The 20,752-nt window shown below is 36.3% G+C and overlaps 1 protein-coding gene across 1 annotated transcript in view; it reads left to right on the top strand.

Annotated features, from left to right (window-relative positions):
• Nucleotides 1-20,752, top strand: part of Asah2 (N-acylsphingosine amidohydrolase 2) — a 74,139-nt gene that overhangs the window by 46,954 nt on the left and 6,433 nt on the right. Inside the window, exons 12-18 of the mRNA XM_026408980.2 lie at nt 51-132; nt 3,112-3,227; nt 4,297-4,391; nt 5,993-6,032; nt 6,955-7,050; nt 10,181-10,276; nt 18,352-18,498. Coding sequence (XP_026264765.1) covers nt 51-132; nt 3,112-3,227; nt 4,297-4,391; nt 5,993-6,032; nt 6,955-7,050; nt 10,181-10,276; nt 18,352-18,498 — 672 coding nt within the window. The remainder of the gene's footprint in view (nt 1-50; nt 133-3,111; nt 3,228-4,296; nt 4,392-5,992; nt 6,033-6,954; nt 7,051-10,180; nt 10,277-18,351; nt 18,499-20,752) is intronic.

The following is a 20,752-nucleotide window of genomic DNA, read 5'->3' on the forward strand; positions in this document are numbered from 1 at the left end:
GCTTAACTTCAATTTCTTTCTTTCTTTCTTTTTTGAAAACTTTCCTTTAGGCAAAAACATGTAAACCAGCATTGGGCTACAGTTTTGCGGCAGGCACAATTGATGGAGTTGGAGGCCTCAATATTACACAGGGTGAGGTGAAGGTGGACAAAAATCTGTGTTCCGGGTTCTGAAGCTTCTGTGTGGGGCTTGGGATAAACCACACAGCTTTGCTATCTTGTTTGATTCTGTATCTTTGCTAATAAGGTTTAATAGGAGCCAGTACATATGCTATTTTTTTGTTTTAGTACATTGATATATTGTATATTCATCAATTCAGGATACTTAGGTCATCCACCATCTCAAACAAATGTCATTTCTTTGGGATGGCAACATTCAGAATCTTTTAGTTATTCTTTTAATTTTATTTTTTATTTGTTCTTTTTAGATATACAGGACAGTAGAGTCAGTATATTTTGACATATTTATACAAACATGGAACATATCTTATTCTAATTGGGATCCCAGTCTTGTGGTTTTCTAGTTATTTGAATTATACACTACGATGTTGTGATTACTCTTCTGTGTAATAGTGCATTAGGAGTATTTTCTCCTATCAGGCTGTGACCTTGGACCTGTGAGGCGGTCTTTCCATATCTCCATACCTCCCTCCTGCCATGGCCTCTAGTAACCACTGCAACCTCCAGTAACCTCTAAGCTCAGATGAGTGAAATCATGTGGTGTTTATCTTTCTGTGCCTGGCTTATAATGCTTAACATTATTATGTCCAGGTCTATCCATGTTGCTGCAAATGACAGGATTTCATTCTTTTGTATTGCTGAAGAGTACTCCATTGTGTATATATATCACATTCTTTATTCATTCGTCTCTTGGTGGACTCTTGTTTGATTCTGTATCTTTGCTATTATGAATAGTGCTGCAATAAACTTGGGAGTGAGTGCACAGGAAACATTTTTAATTGGGGCGAGGCTGGGAAAGAAGTGAGAGAGTCTGGAGGGGAATTGTCATTCAACAATGTCAACTTTCCACAATGTGAATTGGTTCTTCCATATTTTATTTTAGTGTTTCCCTGATTTTATTGTAACCAGTATGCCTTACAACAGAGGCCTTTTAGAAGCCCAAAGCATATGGTCTCAGGTCCTCTTCCTATATTAAAATATTTAAATTTGTTTTTTGCCGGTCTTTATTTTTTTATTCTCTATTTTTATTCGTGCATTATGGTTGTACATAATAGTGGGATTCATTGTTACATATTTGTACAATGGACAAAATATAACATTATGATTTGGTTAATATCATTCTCCAGTATTTCCCCATCTCCTTATCTTCCTCCCTCCCTCTCATCTCTTTCTTCTACTCTACTGATCTGCCTTTGAGTTCCAAAAATTTATGAAATATTATTTTAGCTCTTCCAATTTTATCTAGGTTATCAGTATAATAATATGCATCGTAAAGGCAATAAAATGGAAAATATTGTAGTGTATTACCTACACACAACATTGTGGCTTATTTCATTTTTCTCTTATACACAGACACACATACATCATATATATATATATATATATATATATATATATATATATATATACATATATCTATATATATATATATACATATATCTCCATTAATTTAAAAAAAATTAGTTAATATAGTTTAGACTTGACATTCTTGACATCTTATTTCCTGGGAATCATTCGTCCAGTTTGATTTAATATTTTACTAAAATTAGTTTTTAAATAACAGACTTATTGAGAGATGATTCACATGCCATACAATTCATCCATTTAAAGTATACAATTCAATGATTTTTAATATATTCACAAATATATACACCCATCACCAGAGTCGATTTTAGAATATTTTCTTTAGTTTGTTTGTGGTACTAGGGGTTAAAACCAGGGCCTTGTATTTGCTAGACAAGCTTTCTCCCACCAAGCCACATCCTCACCCAATTTTAGAACATTTTCATCACCTCAGAACAAACTGCACACTTCAGCGATCCTACTCTCTCACCCCCATCTTCCCCGTACCTAAACAACCACTGATCTTTCTGTCTCTGTATTTTCCTATTTCATATAAGTGGGATTACATAATACAACACTTTTTCATGACTTCTTTCATGTAGCATTGTGTTTTCAAGGTTCATCTATGTTGTAGCATGTACTTCATTCCTTTTTATGGCTAAATGATACTCCACTATGTCAATGTGCCAGATATTTGTACATTGATCAATTGATGGAAAATTGGGTTGTTCCAATTTTTGGCTATTATGAATAATGCTTCAATGAAAATTCACACACAAGTTTTTGTGGGGGTATATGTCTTCATTTTTCCTTCTCGGATACATATGTAGGAGTGAAATTTCTGAATTATACAATAACTTTATATTTAATATATGAGAAGCTGCCAGATTACATCTAAATTGGTTGCATTGTTTTACATTTATTTCTGATTTTATTTGAGCCAGTATATTGTTTTACATTTATTCTAGCAGTGCATAGAATTCTAACTTTTCTACATCTTGGCCAGTACTTGTTTTCTGACTTACTGATTTCACCTTGTTTAGTGGGTATGGGATGTTATCTCATTGTGCTTTTGATTTGCACCTTTTTATGTACTTGCTCATTTTTACATCTTCCTTGGAGAAATGTCTATTAATTTTTTTCTCATTTTTAAGTTTTATGGTGTGTGTGTGTGTGTATGCGTGTGTGTGTATGTGTGTTAGATGTTTGGGGATTCAAGAGAGATTCTTTCAGAGACCATACATCAGACAACTGGTATTGTAAGTTGGGTAGTCATTTTTATTTTTTAAAATAGGAAAGAGATGATTTAGTTCACTGCTCTACCATTGATTGTATAAAATTGTTTTTATTTACAACACAAATAAGCAAGGTTAATATACTCAAAAATTTGAGGGTTTTTAACAAAATATATTCCTTTATTCTCTAGTTTAAATTCAGGATCTAACTAATGGATCATTATATGATGGACAGGGGGTTTGACTTTTCTGATACTCAGACTGCCGGAAATAATTGAATAACCAAATCTATATAATGGCTTTTTTTCAGAGGGTTAGTTAAGGGATCATATTAATCAGAATATTTCTAATAGGGAAAACAGAAGGGGATCCGTTTTGGGATGCCATTCGGGACCAGCTCTTCGGCAAGCCATCGGAAGAAATTAAAGAATGCCATAAACCAAAGCCAGTCCTTCTTCACACTGGAGAGGTAATACTTTTTGATTATAATAGTGAAATTCATATTTTGTTATTTTTAGATTTATGAATTGTCAGATAACAAATAACAAATATCTACTGACATAGGAGATGACATTTAGATTTCACACATAAAATTTTGATATTAAAATATGAATGCTGTAAGTCTGAGGACCTCAGGTCATGATATTAAATATACTGAGTTACCTTATTGCACTCATGATAAATAGATGAAAAAGGACAGTGGACAGGAAGAATAAGATTAACACTTATCTTATTCATTTATGTTGGCTCCAGGAAGCCAGTCTGCACAGAATTCTCGGTAGAGGAAAGTATCTAGGTCAAACAAAAGGACATGTCCACATCCCAGTTATTTCACACTTCAGACAACACTATTAACTAAAAGCAAGTATCTTTTAACACTCTTTTGGAACATATATTTTTTACATTCTAAATATGAAAAGACTGTTCTAGTATTCATAGAAACATGGATTATCAAGGTGGAACTATTCTTTAAAACAGATTTTTTTTTCTAATCAATTAAAATTCTTAGAGAGGAGGGAGGAAAGGTGGAAATGGAATGATAGACTATACACTAATATGTATTTGAAAAAAGGGTAGCTTCTCTTGTCAAAATCTTGGAAAATCAGATGCAAGACTTAGGAACTGTAAACTTGAAGTGCTGTTACAGTGAAGAGAAATTGTCACATCCAACTACCAACAAATGGCATTCTCCATTCATGGGTTTATGACAGTCACTCACAATACCCTAGTATATTTGTGGGACACTATGATTTCATAATGACACATCTACCAAAAACTTCATTGTTAAGTCCAGGTTACTGTAGCGTTAGCATTTGAGATTCTCACATTATGATCAGAACATAAATACCCTTGTAATATATCTCATACTACATCATAAATTGAAAATAATTCTATGATGGGATAAAAATCCAAAACTCACTTGAAACATTGAAACACTATAGTAAAGGAAATTTTCTGACCACCCGTCTTTTGACCATAGAAAGAATAATATGCCTAACATGTTTTTTTTTTTTTGTTTGTTTGTTTTGGATTCTCAGCTATCAAAACCTCATCCTTGGCATCCAGATATTGTTGATGTTCAGATTATTACTCTTGGGTCCTTGGCTATAACTGCTATCCCTGGGGAGTTTACGTAAGTCTTTTTATTTAGTTAGAAATGTGTTTATTGTGTGTTTCTGTTGGAATTAATTCCTATGGGAAGACAGTTCTGTATTAATCTCTTGATATCATTCTCGACTATGTTTGGCAACAGTGGCAAATATTTCTACCTGCTTTTGGTGGGGCCTCTTTAGAATAAATCTGTGCCTATTAGTGGTGGTTCACCTGAAATAATCATAAAAATGTATGAACTTATCATTTCTAAAGTAAAGTAACCTCCTGAACTATTGGGTCAGTACAAAACCTTGAAATAGTATGAAAATACAGTACTTGAAGCAATCAATGTAGGTGTTAAAAACATGTAAGAGTGCTTTAGACCTACTTCCTATATAATCTTTCCTATCTCAGTAAGTGGCACTTTTTGCAAACCCAGTTGCTCAGACCTTATGTCTCAGAGCCCATCTCTGAATTTTCTTTTTCTCTTTGAATCCTTCAATAAATTCTGTGCATTCTATACAACCCTTTCTATCATTTCCCTCTGGGCTACTACTATCTCCCATTCAGACTATTTCAATAACCCCCTATTTGTTCTGCTCAATTCCCTTACTCCTCTATATTCTCTTCAGGACATAAGAACCTTCCAATAGCTTCCTGTTTCATTCCAGACAAATCATCAAACCTTTACAATATTCTCCAAGTTCCTCTGCAGGCTCTTTGATGGGATTTCTTACCACTGTTTCCTTGCTCACCCTTGCTTCAGCCACCCTGTGTGTCTGTATTGGCAAAGTGTTCTGTATGGAGGGTCCTATACAAGCACTTCCTTGACTCACTAAAGATGGTCTTGATTCAAGCCTTTAAACTTATGGTTTCTTCTGCCTACAACACATTCCCTCCAGTTATCTTCATGGCCTGATCCTTTATTCTTTCAAGCCTTTGCTTAAATCTCTAACAGGGATGTCATTCAAACTATATGAAATAGTCTTTATCCACAGTTACTGCCACCACTGTCACCTCAACTCCTGCATCAACACCAGCATCACTGCCATTGTCCCCACGTGACCACCAAGCTTCCTTTTCATTTTTACCCTGCTTTATTATCTAGAGCACTTATGCCACCTCACATTTTTATTTACTTATTGACCTTCCCTCCTCCGGGGAATGGAAACATTGTACTCCTGAAATATTAGCACCAAGAAGTGGGCTGTCTTTGTGGTAGGTACTCAATGTTTCATTGAAGAATTCACCATCTGAATCAAATGGCAAATTCTTTATAGGCAGGAATAGTAGTAGTACCCTTTCTCCCTGCTTTTGCTTTTATTTACATGGATTACATTTGGTGTATTTTGTTGAATCAATGAGTAGAAAATGATGAAGATCTTTTGCTGTTGATATTCACCGATTCTGTACTCCCCTGGTGTCAAACTGACTGTTGTCAGTTTGAATTTCTGTTGAAGATAGGACAGTACAGGAAAACCCCCTCAAATTTGGCTTCGTAGCATCATTGAGTTCCTGCATACTTTACCGTTATATGATCTGAGCCAGGGCATTTTAAAATTTTTACTAGAAGTCTCTCTGTACACTTTGTACACATTCTGAATAGGAGAACGTTTACATAATTCTGTTTTCTTGACTTAGGACCATGTCTGGAAGAAGACTTCGAGAGGCAGTTCAAGCAGTAAGTTAAATATGAAATAAAATTCCAGACGTTCATATTTGGTGAAGAGGAAAGAATTCCCTATGTCTTTTAAATTATATTTTTTTCTGATGGCTAGAATGTTATACTTCTTGAAATTAATGGCTAGAGATTAATATGGGTGGTGTAAGAACCAGACTTTAAAAATATAAGGGAATTATTATCTAGTTAAATACATATTTTATATGTATTTATGTTTAAATAATGTAAAAGTTGATAATAGTTATATGGATTAAATAGTAAATAATCCCTAAACTTACTATTTTAAACTTTATAAATGGTATAAATAAAATTTATTACATTTTGGGCATTCTGTTTCTTAATCTGTATTTGTGGTTTCCTTTATATTTGGAAACTATTATAAATAGCACATAAAATGACATAGAAACAGATGTGTTGTTACTTGGAACTTTAAATAACTATCAGGTTAGCCATCCATCCCATCCATTCATTATATCTTTTAGGATATTGATTTTTTTAAAAAAATTTAGGATATTGATTTATTTTAGTAATAACTAGACTTTACATCTGCAAATGTGATCGTTAAGATGTCCAGAGGTTCACTGACGTACCCAACTGTAGTGCAGAGTTATGTTGCTAATTTTTCATCAAGGACTCTGATACTTCTGCATTCCTTGGCAGTTTTGCTCATTTCTGAGAAGAGTGTTGTTAAGAGACACACCTTACAATAGAAATTCACATAAGTGATTGCACATTCAGTTCTATATAAAATAGTCTTTACCCATGATACCACTACCATCATCAATCACATCCACACCAGCGCCCACACTGGCACCACCTACCCTTGTCACCATAATGATCACCATTCTAGAGCCATTAGTCTGAGATGATAATAACTTTAAGATGGAGAATAATTTTACTGGACTCTACTTTTTCCTCCTAGGAATTTGCATCTTATGGAATGAAGAATATGACTATTATTATTTCGGGTCTGTGCAATGTTTATTCACATTATATTACCACTTATGAAGAATACCAGGTAAAGTAAAAAGTTCTCATCATTTACATGAATTACATTCTGGCCAAGACTATTGTGTCCTATGTACACTTCCTAAACTTCTGCTATCATGTTTCTGAGAGATGATTTTGTTTTAGGTGGGGAATATAAGCTAATGATCAGCCAGAGGTTGTATTTTGGAGTTCCAGGTTCATCATTTCCAAGTTCAGGTCAGAATTCTAATCTCACTGACTTACACCTTACCTAGAAAAAATGACTTTGTCAGGGGTACTGGTAATAAGCTTAAAAATAGCTATCCATAGTGCATTTTGTGCTGTAAGCCTCTGCAGAACCTGGGAAAACTCACTGACAGCAGCTACTTAGTTACTAGTTAGGCACTTTGCATATGTAATCTAAGTAATCTGTGCAGTATGTCCTAAAGTAGGGTATTATTATATTTGCAATGAAGATTAAGAAGCAAGGTCCCAGAGAGTTTAGGGGAGCTGGTCTCTAGTGTTGCTTCTTGGTTTACACATAGTCCAGAAAGCAGCCCAAGTACTTTTTAGTTATAGTAAACACATTAAAACAATCAAGAGTTCCACAACCGATGATTTCTAATATATACCTGCTGCTTATATAATGGTAATCCACACAGATGCACATGGTGATACCAGAAGTGAAATCTACTCTGTGGCCCTCCGTTGGCTTTGCTGAAGGTCCCTGACTTGTGAAAATCCTGTTTATGCCTTTCAACTTTCTGAAACTATAAAACACCTGAGATAATCAACTTCTAAAGAGGAAGGTTTATGACATCTCATAGTCTGTGACTGGGTGGACCCCCTGCTTTTATATCTTTGGTAGGGGTGCTGAAGGGCAACGGCAAGAGTGTGTGGTGGAGCAGAGTCATTCACCTCATGGCCAGGAAGCAAAAATGAGAGAGGAAAAGCTGGGGTCCCACTGTCCACTTCCGGGGCATGCTTGCAATGACCACAAGACCTCCTACTAGGTCTAGCCTCTGAAAGGTTCTACCATCTCCCAAGAGCACCCTGATAGAGACCACTGCTTTACCACATGGAGCTTTGGAGGACATTCCAGATCCAAACTATGGCATTTTTGAATATGGGTTCTTAACTAGGCAAACTAGGAGAGGGATGATTACATTCTTTTTTCACCATTATTAAGACTGCATATAATAAACAACAATAATATTAGCAAATACCTCTGTTTTTGTTACCAATAGTAATCACAGATCTTTTAATATGACATAAAATGATTGCAGATCTGGAAATATCTTTTATTCCTTTCTCTATTGTAAAAGCAGAGTAGTAGCTATTAGATCTTGTGTTTCAATAGCATAACAAAGCATACTGGGTAGCAAAATTGGTTATTATAGTTAGATAAATGCATTTTAACTAATTCATTTCCTTTGTCAATCTCATGTTATTTTATTTTAAAATCACTATTCTAAGAGTGGCCCATAGATCCAACAGTCTGCCAAAGGAGTCTTTGGCACAAAGTTGGGAACCCCTACTAGCTTGTCTCCTGGTCCAGGAGATGTGGACCTGCAAGGATTACTATGAAGTCATTAAATAATCAAACAGATAAGTACCAGTAACAGAGGCTGTACTAGTCACTTTCTGGGATATAACAATGAAAAGACTCCGTTCCTGCCTTCAAGACCACTGGAAGCTAATATCTAGTAGAAAGAGAACAGATGATCCCATTTCTGTGAAAGGTATGCACAGGTGATACGAAAACAAGGAGAAAGAGCACTAGTCTAGTGTGTGTTTTTGAGGACGGAGACTGGAAGATGTAACATTTTGTCTGAATTATTGAGAAAAAGTGAGTGTTCGCCAAACAAATAAAATTAGGAAAGTGTTCTATATTGAAGGGAGTGAACACACAAAGGACCAGAGGGACAGACTTAGCACATTAGTGGACCATAATTAGTGAGTGTGTTGGAGTAAGTATGTTGAGGGTGGTGGTGAGACAAGGGCTAGGACGGGGGCAGGGGTTAGTTGATGGAGAGTCATCTGTGTAGTGCAGCAAAACAGAGCTTTGGCTCAGTAAGGAAGGTTCTGGGGAAATGCAGTAGGATTCAAGCAAAGGAATGCTTCAGTCTATTCTGTGATTTAGAAAGGACATAGGATAACAGTATGGAGAATGAATGTGAAGGCCACGTATAGAGACACAACTGATTATGAAGTTGTAGCTAAGATCTGGAAAGAGATGTGGGTTGTGTACAAGAATTGAAGGCACAGGAAAATGGACAGACTCAAGAAGTTTTAAAAGAGGGAGAATGACATGATTTGGAGTCTTAGAGGATGTAGGATGAAGGAGAAAGAAGAGTGTAAGTTGACTATCAGAGGATCCTTGTGTGAGAATCTGGAAGGATGGCATTCATTGGGATGCAGAATGTTGCCAGGAAGACTGGTGGGTCTGGAATGCTGTGTGCCCTTTTGGATTTGATGACATTGAGGGTCCTGTGGAACAAGCAAAGGCCTGGTGCTCAGGTAGAGAGAGGGCCTTTTGACTCTCATTCTTAGTGCTGCTTGGGTTAAAATTCCTTCTCCAGAGAGGACTGTTAATACCTAATTGATCCAGGAGTTACTACAACTATTTTAACCCTATTTTTTTTCTCCTGATGTGTGCCCTTGGGATAATCACTTCACAGACACAAGCTCAAGAGCTGGCACCCTCTTTCAGATTGAATGGAGTGGTAATATCAATGGTATAAGCAGAGATATTAATGGTCATTAATGGCCTTTTAAATTAATTTTTTTATATATGACAGTGGAATGGATTATAATTCATATTACCCATATAGAGCACAATTTTTCATATCTCTGGTTGTATACAAAGTATATTCACACCAATTTATGTTTTCATACATGTACTTTGGATAATGATGTCCAACACATTCCACCATCATTTATAACCCCCTGACCTCTCCCTTCCCCTCCTACCCCTCTGCCCTAGTCTTTAATGAGTAATTTATGAGACCCATTTACTTGGGCTGGTAAATGGAAATGCCCACATTCATTTTTTTCTAAATAATATTGAAGATGAGCCTGGTTTTGAATAATGTGGATATCCAACCTAAATGTTACACCTCTGTGAATGGTTTGTTTGAAATGTGCAGAACTGTCTACACCTCTGTTTGCTTCTGCAGGCTCAGCGGTATGAAGCAGCCTCTACAATTTATGGACCACATACTCTGTCTGCTTATATCCAGCTCTTCAGAGGCCTTGCCAAAGCCATTGCAACAGTAATTAAATACCAGCTGTGTGTGTGTGTGTGTGTGTGTGTGTGTGTGTGCTCGTGCATGTTTGCCTCATGGGGAGGAGGTATAGAGGGAGGAAAGAGAAAACATTACCTTCACATGTTCAGTTTCTTTGACAACCTTTGTATTAAACAAAAAGTGCATCTACCTGAAATACATACAGGGTTCCCTACAAGAAAAATAGCTTTGTGATATTTCTTTTTTTTTTATTTATTGTTGGTCGTTCAAAACATTACATAGTTCTTAATACATCATATTTCACAGTTTGATTCAAGTGGGTTATGAACTCCCAATTTTACCCTGTATACAGATTTCTGTATCACATCAGTTACCCTTCCATTGATTGACAAATTGCCTTTCTAGTGTCTGATGCATTCTGCTGTCTGTCCTATTCTCTACTATCCCCCCTCCCCTCCCCTCCCCTCCCCTCCCCTTTTCTCTCTCTACCCCTTCTACTGTAAATCATTTCTTCCCTTTGTATTATCTTGTCTTACCCCTCCTTTCCTCTTATATGACATTTTGTATAACCCTGAGGATCGCCTTCCATTTCCATGCAATTTCCCTTCTCACTCCCTTTCCCTCCCACCTCTCATCCCTGTTTAATGTAAATCTTCTTCTCAAGCTCTTCGTCCCTACCCTGTCCTTGTTTACTCCCCTTATATCAAAGGAGTCATTTGGTATTTGTTTTTTAAAGATTGACTGGCTTCACTTAGCATAATCTGCTCTAATGCCATCCATTTCCCTCCGAATTCTATGATTTTGTCATTTTTTACTGCAGAATAATACTCCATTGGGTATAAATGCCACATTTTTTATCCACTCATCTATTGAAGGGCATCTAGGCTGATTCCACAATCTTGCTATGGTGAATTGTGCTGCTATGAACATCGATGTAGCAGTGTCCCTGTAGCATGCTCTTTTTAGGTCTTTTGGGAATAGACCGAGAAGGGGAATAGCTGGGTCAAATGGTGGTTCCATTCCCAGCTTTCCAAGAAATCTCCATACTGCTTTCCAAATTGGCTGCACAAATTTGCAGTCCCACCAGCAATGAACAAGAGTGCCCTTTTCCCCGCATCCTCTCCAGCACTTATTGTTGTCTGACTTCCTAATGGCTGCCAATCTTACTGGAGTGAGATGGTATCTTAGGGTAGTTTTGATTTGCATTTCTCTAACTGCTAGTGATGGTGAGCATTTTTTCATGTACTTATTGATTGATTGTATGTCCTCCTCTGAGAAGTGTCTGTTCAGGTCCTTGGCCCATTTATTGATTGGGTTATTTGTTATCTTATTGTCTAATTTTTTGAGTTCTTTGTATATTCTGGTTATTAGGGCTCTATCTGAAGTGTGTGGAGTAAAGATTTGTTCCCAGGATGTAGGCTCCCTGTTTATCTCTCTTATTGTTTCTTTTGCTGAGAAAAAACTTTTTAGTTTGAGTAAGTCCCATTTGTTGATTCTAGTTGTTAACTCTTGCGCTATGGGTGTCCTATTGAGGAATTTGGAGCCTGATCCCACAGTATGTAGATCATAACCAACTTTTTCTTCTATCAGATGCCGTGTCTCTGATTTAATATCAAGCTCCTTGATCCATTTTGAGTTAACTTTTGTGGATGGCGAGAGATAGGGATTCAGATTCATTTTGATGCAAATGGATTTCCAGTTTTCCCAGCACCATTTGTTGAAGATGCTATCCTTCCTCCATTGCATGCTTTTAGCCCCTTTATCAAATATAAGATAGTTGTAGTTTTGTGGATTGGTTACTGTATCCTCTATTCTGTACCATTGGTCCACCCACCTGTTTTGGTACCAGTACCATGCTGTTTTTGTTACTATTGCTCTGTAGTATAGTTTGAAGTCTGGTATCGCTATACCGCCTGATTCACACTTCCTGCTTAGCATTGTTTTTGCTATTCTGGGTCTTTTATTATTCCATATGAATTTCATGATTCTCTTTTCTATTTCTGCAAGAAATGCTGTTGGGATTTTGATTGGCATTGCATTGAACTTATAGAGAACTTTTGGTAATATTGCCATTTTGATGATGTTAGTTCTGCCTATCCATGAGCAGGGTATATTTTTCCATCTTCTAAGGTCTTTTTCTATATCTTTCTTTAGGGTTCTGTAATCTTCATTGTATAAATCTTTCACCTCTTTTGTTAGGTTGATTCCCAAGTATTTTATTTTTGGGGGGGATATTGTGAATGGAGTAGTTGTCCTCATTTCCCTTTCAGAGGATTTGTCGCTGATATACAGGAATGCCTTTGATTTATGCGTGTTGATCTTATATCCTGCCACTTTGCTGAATTCATTTATTAGCTCTAATAGCTTCTTTGTAGACCCTTTTGGGTCTGCTAGGTATAGAATCATATCATCTGCAAACAGTGATAATTTAAGTTCTTATTTTCCTATTTTTATGCCTTTAATTTCTTTCGTCTGTCTAATTGCTCTGGCCAGTGTTTCGAGGACTATGTTGAACAGAAGTGGTGAGAGAGGGCATCCCTGTCTTGTACCCGATCTTAGTGGGAATGCCTTCAATTTTTCTCCATTCAGAGTGATGCTGGCCTGTGGCTTATCATAGATGGCTTTTACAATGTTGAGGTATGATCCAGTTATCCCTAATTTTTCTAGAGTTTTGAACATAAAGGGATGCTGTACTTTGTCGAATGCTTTTTCTGCATCTATTGAGATGATCATATGGTTCTTATTTTTAAGTCTATTGATGTGTTGAATAACATTTATTCATTTCCGTATATTGAACCAGCCTTGCCTCCCAGGGATGAATCCTACTTGATCATGGTGTATAATTTTTTTGATATGTATTTGAATCCGATTTGCCAGAATTTTGTTGAGGATTTTTGCGTCAAGGTTCATTAGAGATATTGGTCTGTAGTTTTCTTTCTTTGAAGTGTCTTTGTCTGGTTTCGGAATCAGGGTGATGTTGGCCTCGTAGAACGAATTTGGAAGTTCTCCCTCTTTTTCTATTTCCTGAAATAGCTTGAAAAGTATTGGTGTTAGTTCCTCTTTAAAGGTTTTGTAAAACTCTGCTGTATACCCATCCGGTCCTGGGCTTTTCTTAGTTGGTAATCTTTTGATGGTTTCTTCTATTTCCTCTATTGTTATTGGTCTGTTTAGGTTGTCTATATCCTCCTGACTCAATCTGGGCAGATCATAAGACTTAAGGAATTTATCTATGCCTTCACTATCTTCTATTTTATTGGAGTATAAGGATTCAAAATAATTTCTGATTATCATCTGTATTTCTGAAGTGTCTGTTGTGATATTGCCTTTTTCATCCCGTATGCTAGTAATTTGGGTTCTCTCTCTTCTTCTCTTCGTTAGCATGGCTAAGGGTCTGTCAATTTTATTTATTTTTTCAAAAAACCAACTTTTAGTTTTGTCAATTTTTTCAATTGTTTCTTTTGTTTCAATTTGATTAATTTCAGCTCTGATTTTAATTATTTCTTGCCTTCTACTTCTTTTGCTGTTGTTTTGCTCTTATTTTTCTAGGATTTTGAGATGAAGTATGAGATCATTTATTTGTTGGTTTTTTCTTTTTTTGAGGAATGAACTCCAAGCAATGAATTTTCCTCTTAGAACTGCTTTCAATGTGTCCCATAGATTCCGATATGTTGTGTCTGTGTTTTCATTTGACTCTAGGAAGTTTTTAATTTCCTCCTTAATGTCTTCTAGAACCCATTGATCATTAAGCAACCTATTGTTCATTCTCCAGGTGATGCTTGATTTTTCCTTCCTTCTTTTATCATTGATTTTCAGTTTCATTCCATTATGATCAGATAAGATGCATGGTATTATCTCTACCCCTTTATATTGTCTAAGAGTTGCCCTGTGACATAATATATGGTCTATTTTTGAGAAGGTTCCATGTGCTGCTGAGAAAAAAGTGTAATTACTTGATGTTGGGTGGTATAGTCTATATATGTCAATTAAGTCTAGGTTATTAATTATGTTATTGAGTTCTATAGTTTCCTTATTTAACTTTTGTTTGGAAGATCTGTCCAGTGGTGAGAGAGGTGTATTAAAGTCTCCCATGATTATTGTATGGTGGTCTATTAGACTCTTGAACTTGAGGAGCATTTGCTTGATGAACATAGCAGCACCGTTGTTTGGGGCATATATATTTATGATTGTTATGTCTTGTTGGTGTATGGTTCCCTTGAGCAGTATGAAGTGTCCTTCTTTATCCCTTTTGATTAACTTTGGCTTGAAATCTATTTTATTAGATATGAGTATGGACACTCCTGCTTGTTTCCGCAGTCCATATGAGTGGTATGGTTTTTCCCACCCTTTCACCTTCAGTCTATGAATATCTTTTCCTATCAGATGTGTCTCCTGTAGGCAGCATATTGTTGGGTCTTGTTTTGTGATCCATTCTACTAGCCTGTGTCTCTTAATTGGTGAGTTTAAGCCATTAACATTTAAGGTTATTATTGAGATATGATTTGTTCTTCCAGCCATATTTGTTTATTGATGTTACTAAACCTGATTTGTTATCCTCTTTGACTACTTTCCCCCCTTTACTGTCCTACCTCCCATTGTTGGTTTTCAATGTTATTTTCCATTTCCTCTTCCTGTAATGTTTTGCCAAGGATTTTTTGAAGAGATGGTTTTCTAGCTGCGAATTCTTTTAACTTTTGTTTATCATGGAAGGTTTTAATTTCATCTTCTATCCTGAAGCTTAATTTCGCCGGATACACGATTCTTGGTTGGAACCCATTTTCTTTCAGTGTTTGAAATATGTTATTCCAGGATCTTCTAGCTTTCAGAGTCTGTGTTGAGAGATCAGCTGTTATCCTGATTGGTTTACCCCTAAATGTAATCTGCTTTCTTTCTCTTGCAGCTTTTAAAATTCTCTCCTTATTCTGTATGTTGGACATCTTCATTATAATGTGTCTAGGTGTGGATCTCTTATGATTTTGCACAATCGGCGTCCTGTAGGCTTCTAGGATTTGGGATTCTGTCTCATTCTTCAAGTCTGGGAAGTTTTCTTGTATTATTTCACTGAATAGATTGCTTAATCCTTTGGTTTGGAGCTCTGTGCCTTCCTGTATCCCAATGACTCTTAAGTTTGGTCTTTTGATATTATCCCATAGCTCTTGAATGTTCTGCTCATGGTTTCTTAGTAGACTTGCTGAGCTATCTATGTTCTTTTCAAGTTGAAATACTCTGTCTTCATTGTCTGATGTTCTATCTTCTAAGTGATCCACTCTGCTGGTAGTATTCTCAATTGAGTTTTTAAGTTGGTTTATTGTTTCCTGCATTCCTAGTATTTCTATTTGTTTGTTTTTTATTACCTCTATCTCCCTGTGAAATTGATCTTTTACTTCCTGGATTTGTTTGTCAATGTGATCTTTCATTGTCTGATTTTGCTGTCTCATGTCTTCCTTGAGACTCCAGATCATCTGAAGCATATATATCCTGAACTCTTTATCTGATATTCCATCTGTTGCAGCTATTACCTCTTCTAAAGTTGAGTTGACCTGCATTGCTTGTGATCCTTTCTTTCCTTGTCTTTTCATACTGCACGTGCTTCTTTCTGCTTGGTGCAACTGTTGTGTTTTTGAAATTTACCAGCCTGAAATCACCTGTTCCGTAGCTGAATGAGCTGAGATCAGTAGAACATGGGGATGATTACATCATCTCTCCGAAATGGAGGCTGCTGTCCTCCTCTGTGGTCCGACCAGTGTCTGGAACCAAACTGGACCGCTTCTCTCCTCTGTCTCAAAGCTGAAACTCAGCCCTAAGCGCTGCCAAAGTCCTAGCGCCAAACCGCTAGAGGCAGTTCATAGACTCAGGCCTGCGGGGCCCAGTCCAGCCGCCTCCGTGACCGGCGGGATTGTGTCCCTGCTCCGCGTTGCTCCGAACCGGCTGGAGGGGGGTGGGGTGGTAGGAGTGTGGATCCTAGCGCTGAACCGCCAGAGGCCGATCACAGACTCAGCCCTGTAGGGCCCTTGTGATATTTCTTACGAAAAAAACCAACATTTTACTGATAGTAAAATTCAAATTCAGTTAACATCTTGAGTGGTGGCAGCTTTTTCTTATATTTAATTTTTCCATTCTCACAATTATCATGAGAAGAAGATATTGTTTGCTTTCATTTTTCAGATGAGCAAAAAGGCTCAAAGATAAGTCTCAGGCCTACTATAATTATATTTGGATGTTGGACCAGTGCTCTGTTATCCTTGCCAGATTCTCTGACTCACTTCAAGAGTTGAGTAGTGCATCAATTGTAGGATGCCAATTTTCCACATTATAACATCTCTAAAACTGGGGTGTATCTTCCAATCAGAGAAATCTTACCATTATAATTAATAGCACTTTTTTTACTATCTTGGTGATTAAAAACATAATATAGGTCATTATTGTGAGTGGATGCTTAGATTTTATGAAACACAGTATCACCTTGGGATGCACACTACCTTGGAAGTGCATCTACCTGAAATACATACAACTGAGCAAGTTTACTTAATTTAAAAAAACCGTAATTGTGGAAATCGTTCTTTTGGGATAGAGTTAACTGTGAAGCTGCACCTGTGGTACCAGATTAGTCAACAAGTAGGGTAAAGATTTTAAATGATGAATAGACCCTTATATAATAACATACAAACCTCTATAAAAGCTGTGAAATGATTGTGGTGAAGCACAGACAATAAAGCCTTTTGAAAGAAAGAGCTTGGATATATGATATAGGAATAGATGACATTGCTGTCCTGTAGGTACAATTGGTCGAATATTGGCACTTTCATATGCCTCTGTCATTTGTTTCTCATTGTGTATAAAAATTTCTGCATGTTGTGTTTACTTTGCATGTCTTTAGTGGTATACACCTGTAATCCCAGCAGCTTGGGAAGCTGAGACAGGAGGGTTGCAAGTTCAAAGCCAGCCTCAGCAATGGTGAGGCAATAAGCAACTCAGTGAGACCTTGTCTCTAAATAAAATGCAAATTAGGGCTGGGGATGTGGCTCAGTGGTTGAGTGCCCTGAGTTCAATCCCTGGTACCCCACCCCTAAAAAATTACTTGATTTTTATTTTATCATAGTTTCTCAGTTTAATTGTGTTACTTTTTTGATGTAAAATTATTTGTACTTTCACTTTTTATTATAAAAGCTAAAACTACTTGTGGAATATTTAAATTATATAAAAATATAAACCTATAACCTATCCTTAGAAAGAACTATTGGGTAACTTTGGTTGTAGCCAGAGGTTTCTAGTTCTTCTCACAGAAACAAATTCTTCAATTATGGAGATTATTTAGTGAAGAAAAGTAGTTCAGTCTGTGAAAATTTGATGTCCTTTACAGTAGCACATTTAAGACTACCTATGTGATCTTGAAAAAATGACTGTCTGCAAGTCTATTTTCTCACTTTCAAAATGAGAATGGTAATACATACCTGTCCCATATTGCTGTTGTAAAGATAAATACACATTGTGAAGGTTGAATAATATTAAATATATACCAAGAGCTATTAAGTTTGAGATTCACATTCTGAGGAAACTGTTAGAAATGGTAAATTTTGTGGAAAACAGACTAAACCAGTGAGGATGTCAACTGATCTTAAATTTTTAAATTAAAATGTGTTTATTATTTTCTTTAATTGTTATAGGCAAAAATTCAGAAGGAAAATTGGTACTGACTCTAGGAGAGTTTCAACACTTTTTGTAGAGTCAGAGAACAATTCCAGTGTCATGTTATGAAGGCTTATCATGTGTGAAGCTCTTGTCCCAAGGCCACACAATTTAAAAATGGCTGCCCCAGAATCTAAACTTGACTATTGTGCTTACAAGCTTCCTCTCTGATCCCTGTACTACACTTCTCAGGGGAATAAAACAGAAACCTCTGACCAAAACTTTCTTCTAATGGCAAAATATAAATGATGGTCATCCAGGCTCACATTTTGTTAAAGGTTGTTAGCTGTGTGTGTGTGTGTGTGTGTGTGTGTGTATGCGCGCACTTCCTTTAATGAAAGCATTATTTCTGGAGATGGATGTCTAAAAGGATCTTTGATTCCACATTGTGTTCCTTAAGCAAATGCTCTCTGTTTCAGGATACAGTCGCCAACATGAGCAGCGGTCCAGAGCCTCCATTTTTCAAACAACTGATTATCCCACTGATTCCTAATATTGAGGATAAACCACCAATAGGCAGAAATTTTGGGGATGTCCTAGAGCCAGTGAAACCTAAATACAGAGTGGTAAGACTCAGAGAGATGTTTTAAAATATTTAAGAGACATGTTTTTGGAGGTGAAGGGAAGGATATGGTTTGATAATACCACTTGCTACTAATCATACCATAGGGCAGCTTTACCAGTGATCATTTTGAGAGTTATTTTCTGTAGAGACTCTGTAAGTAAATAATGTAAGTAAAGAGAATGGGAAATGTTTTTATTTTCCGGGGGTAATTATGTAAAATTAGATTTCTATACTTTAAAATATTATTTTTTCTTAAATGGATGGTGAAAGAACCATTCACTGGAGCTGAGAGAATATGTCTTTTAAATCAAGCATATGGAAATGAAGCAGGATCTTTACCTGTGCGTTTTATGTTGACTGTGTGCTCTACAGAGTCTTGCTAAATCATTTCCAATAGGTGGGTTTTCTTGTTTGTTTGTTTTTGGTATGGATTCCTTAGGAATTTCAACATATAGTATCATATCAATTAAAAAAATAGCTCTGTGTATGTTTTCTGGATGTCTTCACTTTTTTTTGTTTGTTTTGTTTTTGTTGTTGTTGAATGGTCTAAAACCTTCAAAAACAAGGTTGAATAAAGTTGTGAGAATGGACATCCTTGCTTTGTTTCTGATCTTAGGTGAAAAATATTCAGTGTTTCCCTCATTTAATATGACACTTTCTTTAGTATTTTTGTAGATGACCTTATCAGGTTGAGATAGTTCTCTTTGATGCTTCACTTGTTCAAATTTTTACTTGTGGTGGGTTTTGGATTTTTGCAGATACTACTGAGGTGATCATGTTTTGTTTTGTTTTTGCTTTCTACCCTATTAAAATGGTATATTGCACTAACTGATTTTCAGCTATTAAATACTCTTTCATCATGGCGTATTCATGCTTTTTCCTGTTGCTGACACTAATTTGCTGATATTTTGCTAAGGAGTTTTATATCTTTGCCCATGAGGGATATTTGTAGTTTTCTTTTGTGCATTGTCTTTGTCTGCAGAGGTTGCAAAGAAAAAATTGGGTAGCATGTCCTCTTATATTTTCTGGAAAAGCATGCAGAAGATTATTTGTATCATTTCTTGTGTGAATATTTGATTAGATTTATCTGCAAGAGTCTATGGAATTGGGCTTTTATTTATGGCAATAATTTTAATTACTTATTTAATTTCTTTACTTGTTATAAGCCTACTCAAATATTTTATTTTTTTCCTTTGAGTCTATTATAGGTCTTCCCTAGAATTTAACTTTCTTTTTAGTAATCTTTATCTTTCTAGCAATTTCCATTTGTCTAGAAACTTTCTCACTTTGTTTATGTTGTTTAAGTTGTTGCTACAATATAAAATTTGTTATTCATAATATTCCCTTATAATCCTTTTAATTTCTCTAGGGTTGATAATGTTGTCTCCTATTTCTTCCTTATTTCAGTAATTTGTGTCTTCAAAGAACTAGATTTTAGTTGTATTGCTTTTATCTATGGTTTTACTTATTACTAAGCTTTTTAGGAAGGGCCAGAAAAACTTTTAGTCTAGGGCAAATCCATTCTCCCCTACCCCTCACCCTACCCCGCTGAGGTAAAACTCTTCTTAATTATAAAGTTTTCTAATCTGGTTGATGGAAACAGAACTTTTTACAACTCCATGTGAACCTGGGGATTCTTCCACCTAATTCTTTCAGGTGAATCTTTTCTGGCTTCAGGTAGCTCCCATGCATGCTTGTGCACTTAAACTATGCCTTTTGCAAATTTTGCGTTCTCACCCTTCCCTGCCCCATTAACTCTCCTTTCTGGTACTCTGCTCTGCTCTGCTCTCTGGTACTCTGCTCTGCTCTCTGGTACTCTAAGCAGTGAACTTATTCAGCCTTCCTGAATTCCCTCCTCCATACCTTCAACTTAGGAAGATTCCCTGGCTTGACTTGAATTTCTTTTTGTGTCATGGCTTTTAACTCTGAAGGCATTAACTTGGAGCAATTGTTTAAAGAATAATAATAATAAAGAAGAGACAAGGCACAGAGGCAGGGAAGTTGGCAGAGCGGTATCCAAGCGGCCACACTTATTTATACCAATAGGTTACATTAGGTCATTAGTACCATAACCCCATTATTGTTTAGAGTATCAATAAGGTTGCTTATTGTGCACTTACATTTCATAGTTACAATATGCAATGCTAGGAGATTTGTGCAGTTCTCAAGAAAGTCCATTGTGTGAAGTTACTGTTAGGCAGGCAGCTTCAGGAGTCCAGAGCTTGGTGAAACACTGTAGTTATCTAGCAAATAAG

Source organism: Urocitellus parryii, chromosome 5 (assembly GCF_045843805.1).
Source record: "Urocitellus parryii isolate mUroPar1 chromosome 5, mUroPar1.hap1, whole genome shotgun sequence".
NCBI lineage: Eukaryota > Metazoa > Chordata > Mammalia > Rodentia > Sciuridae > Urocitellus > Urocitellus parryii.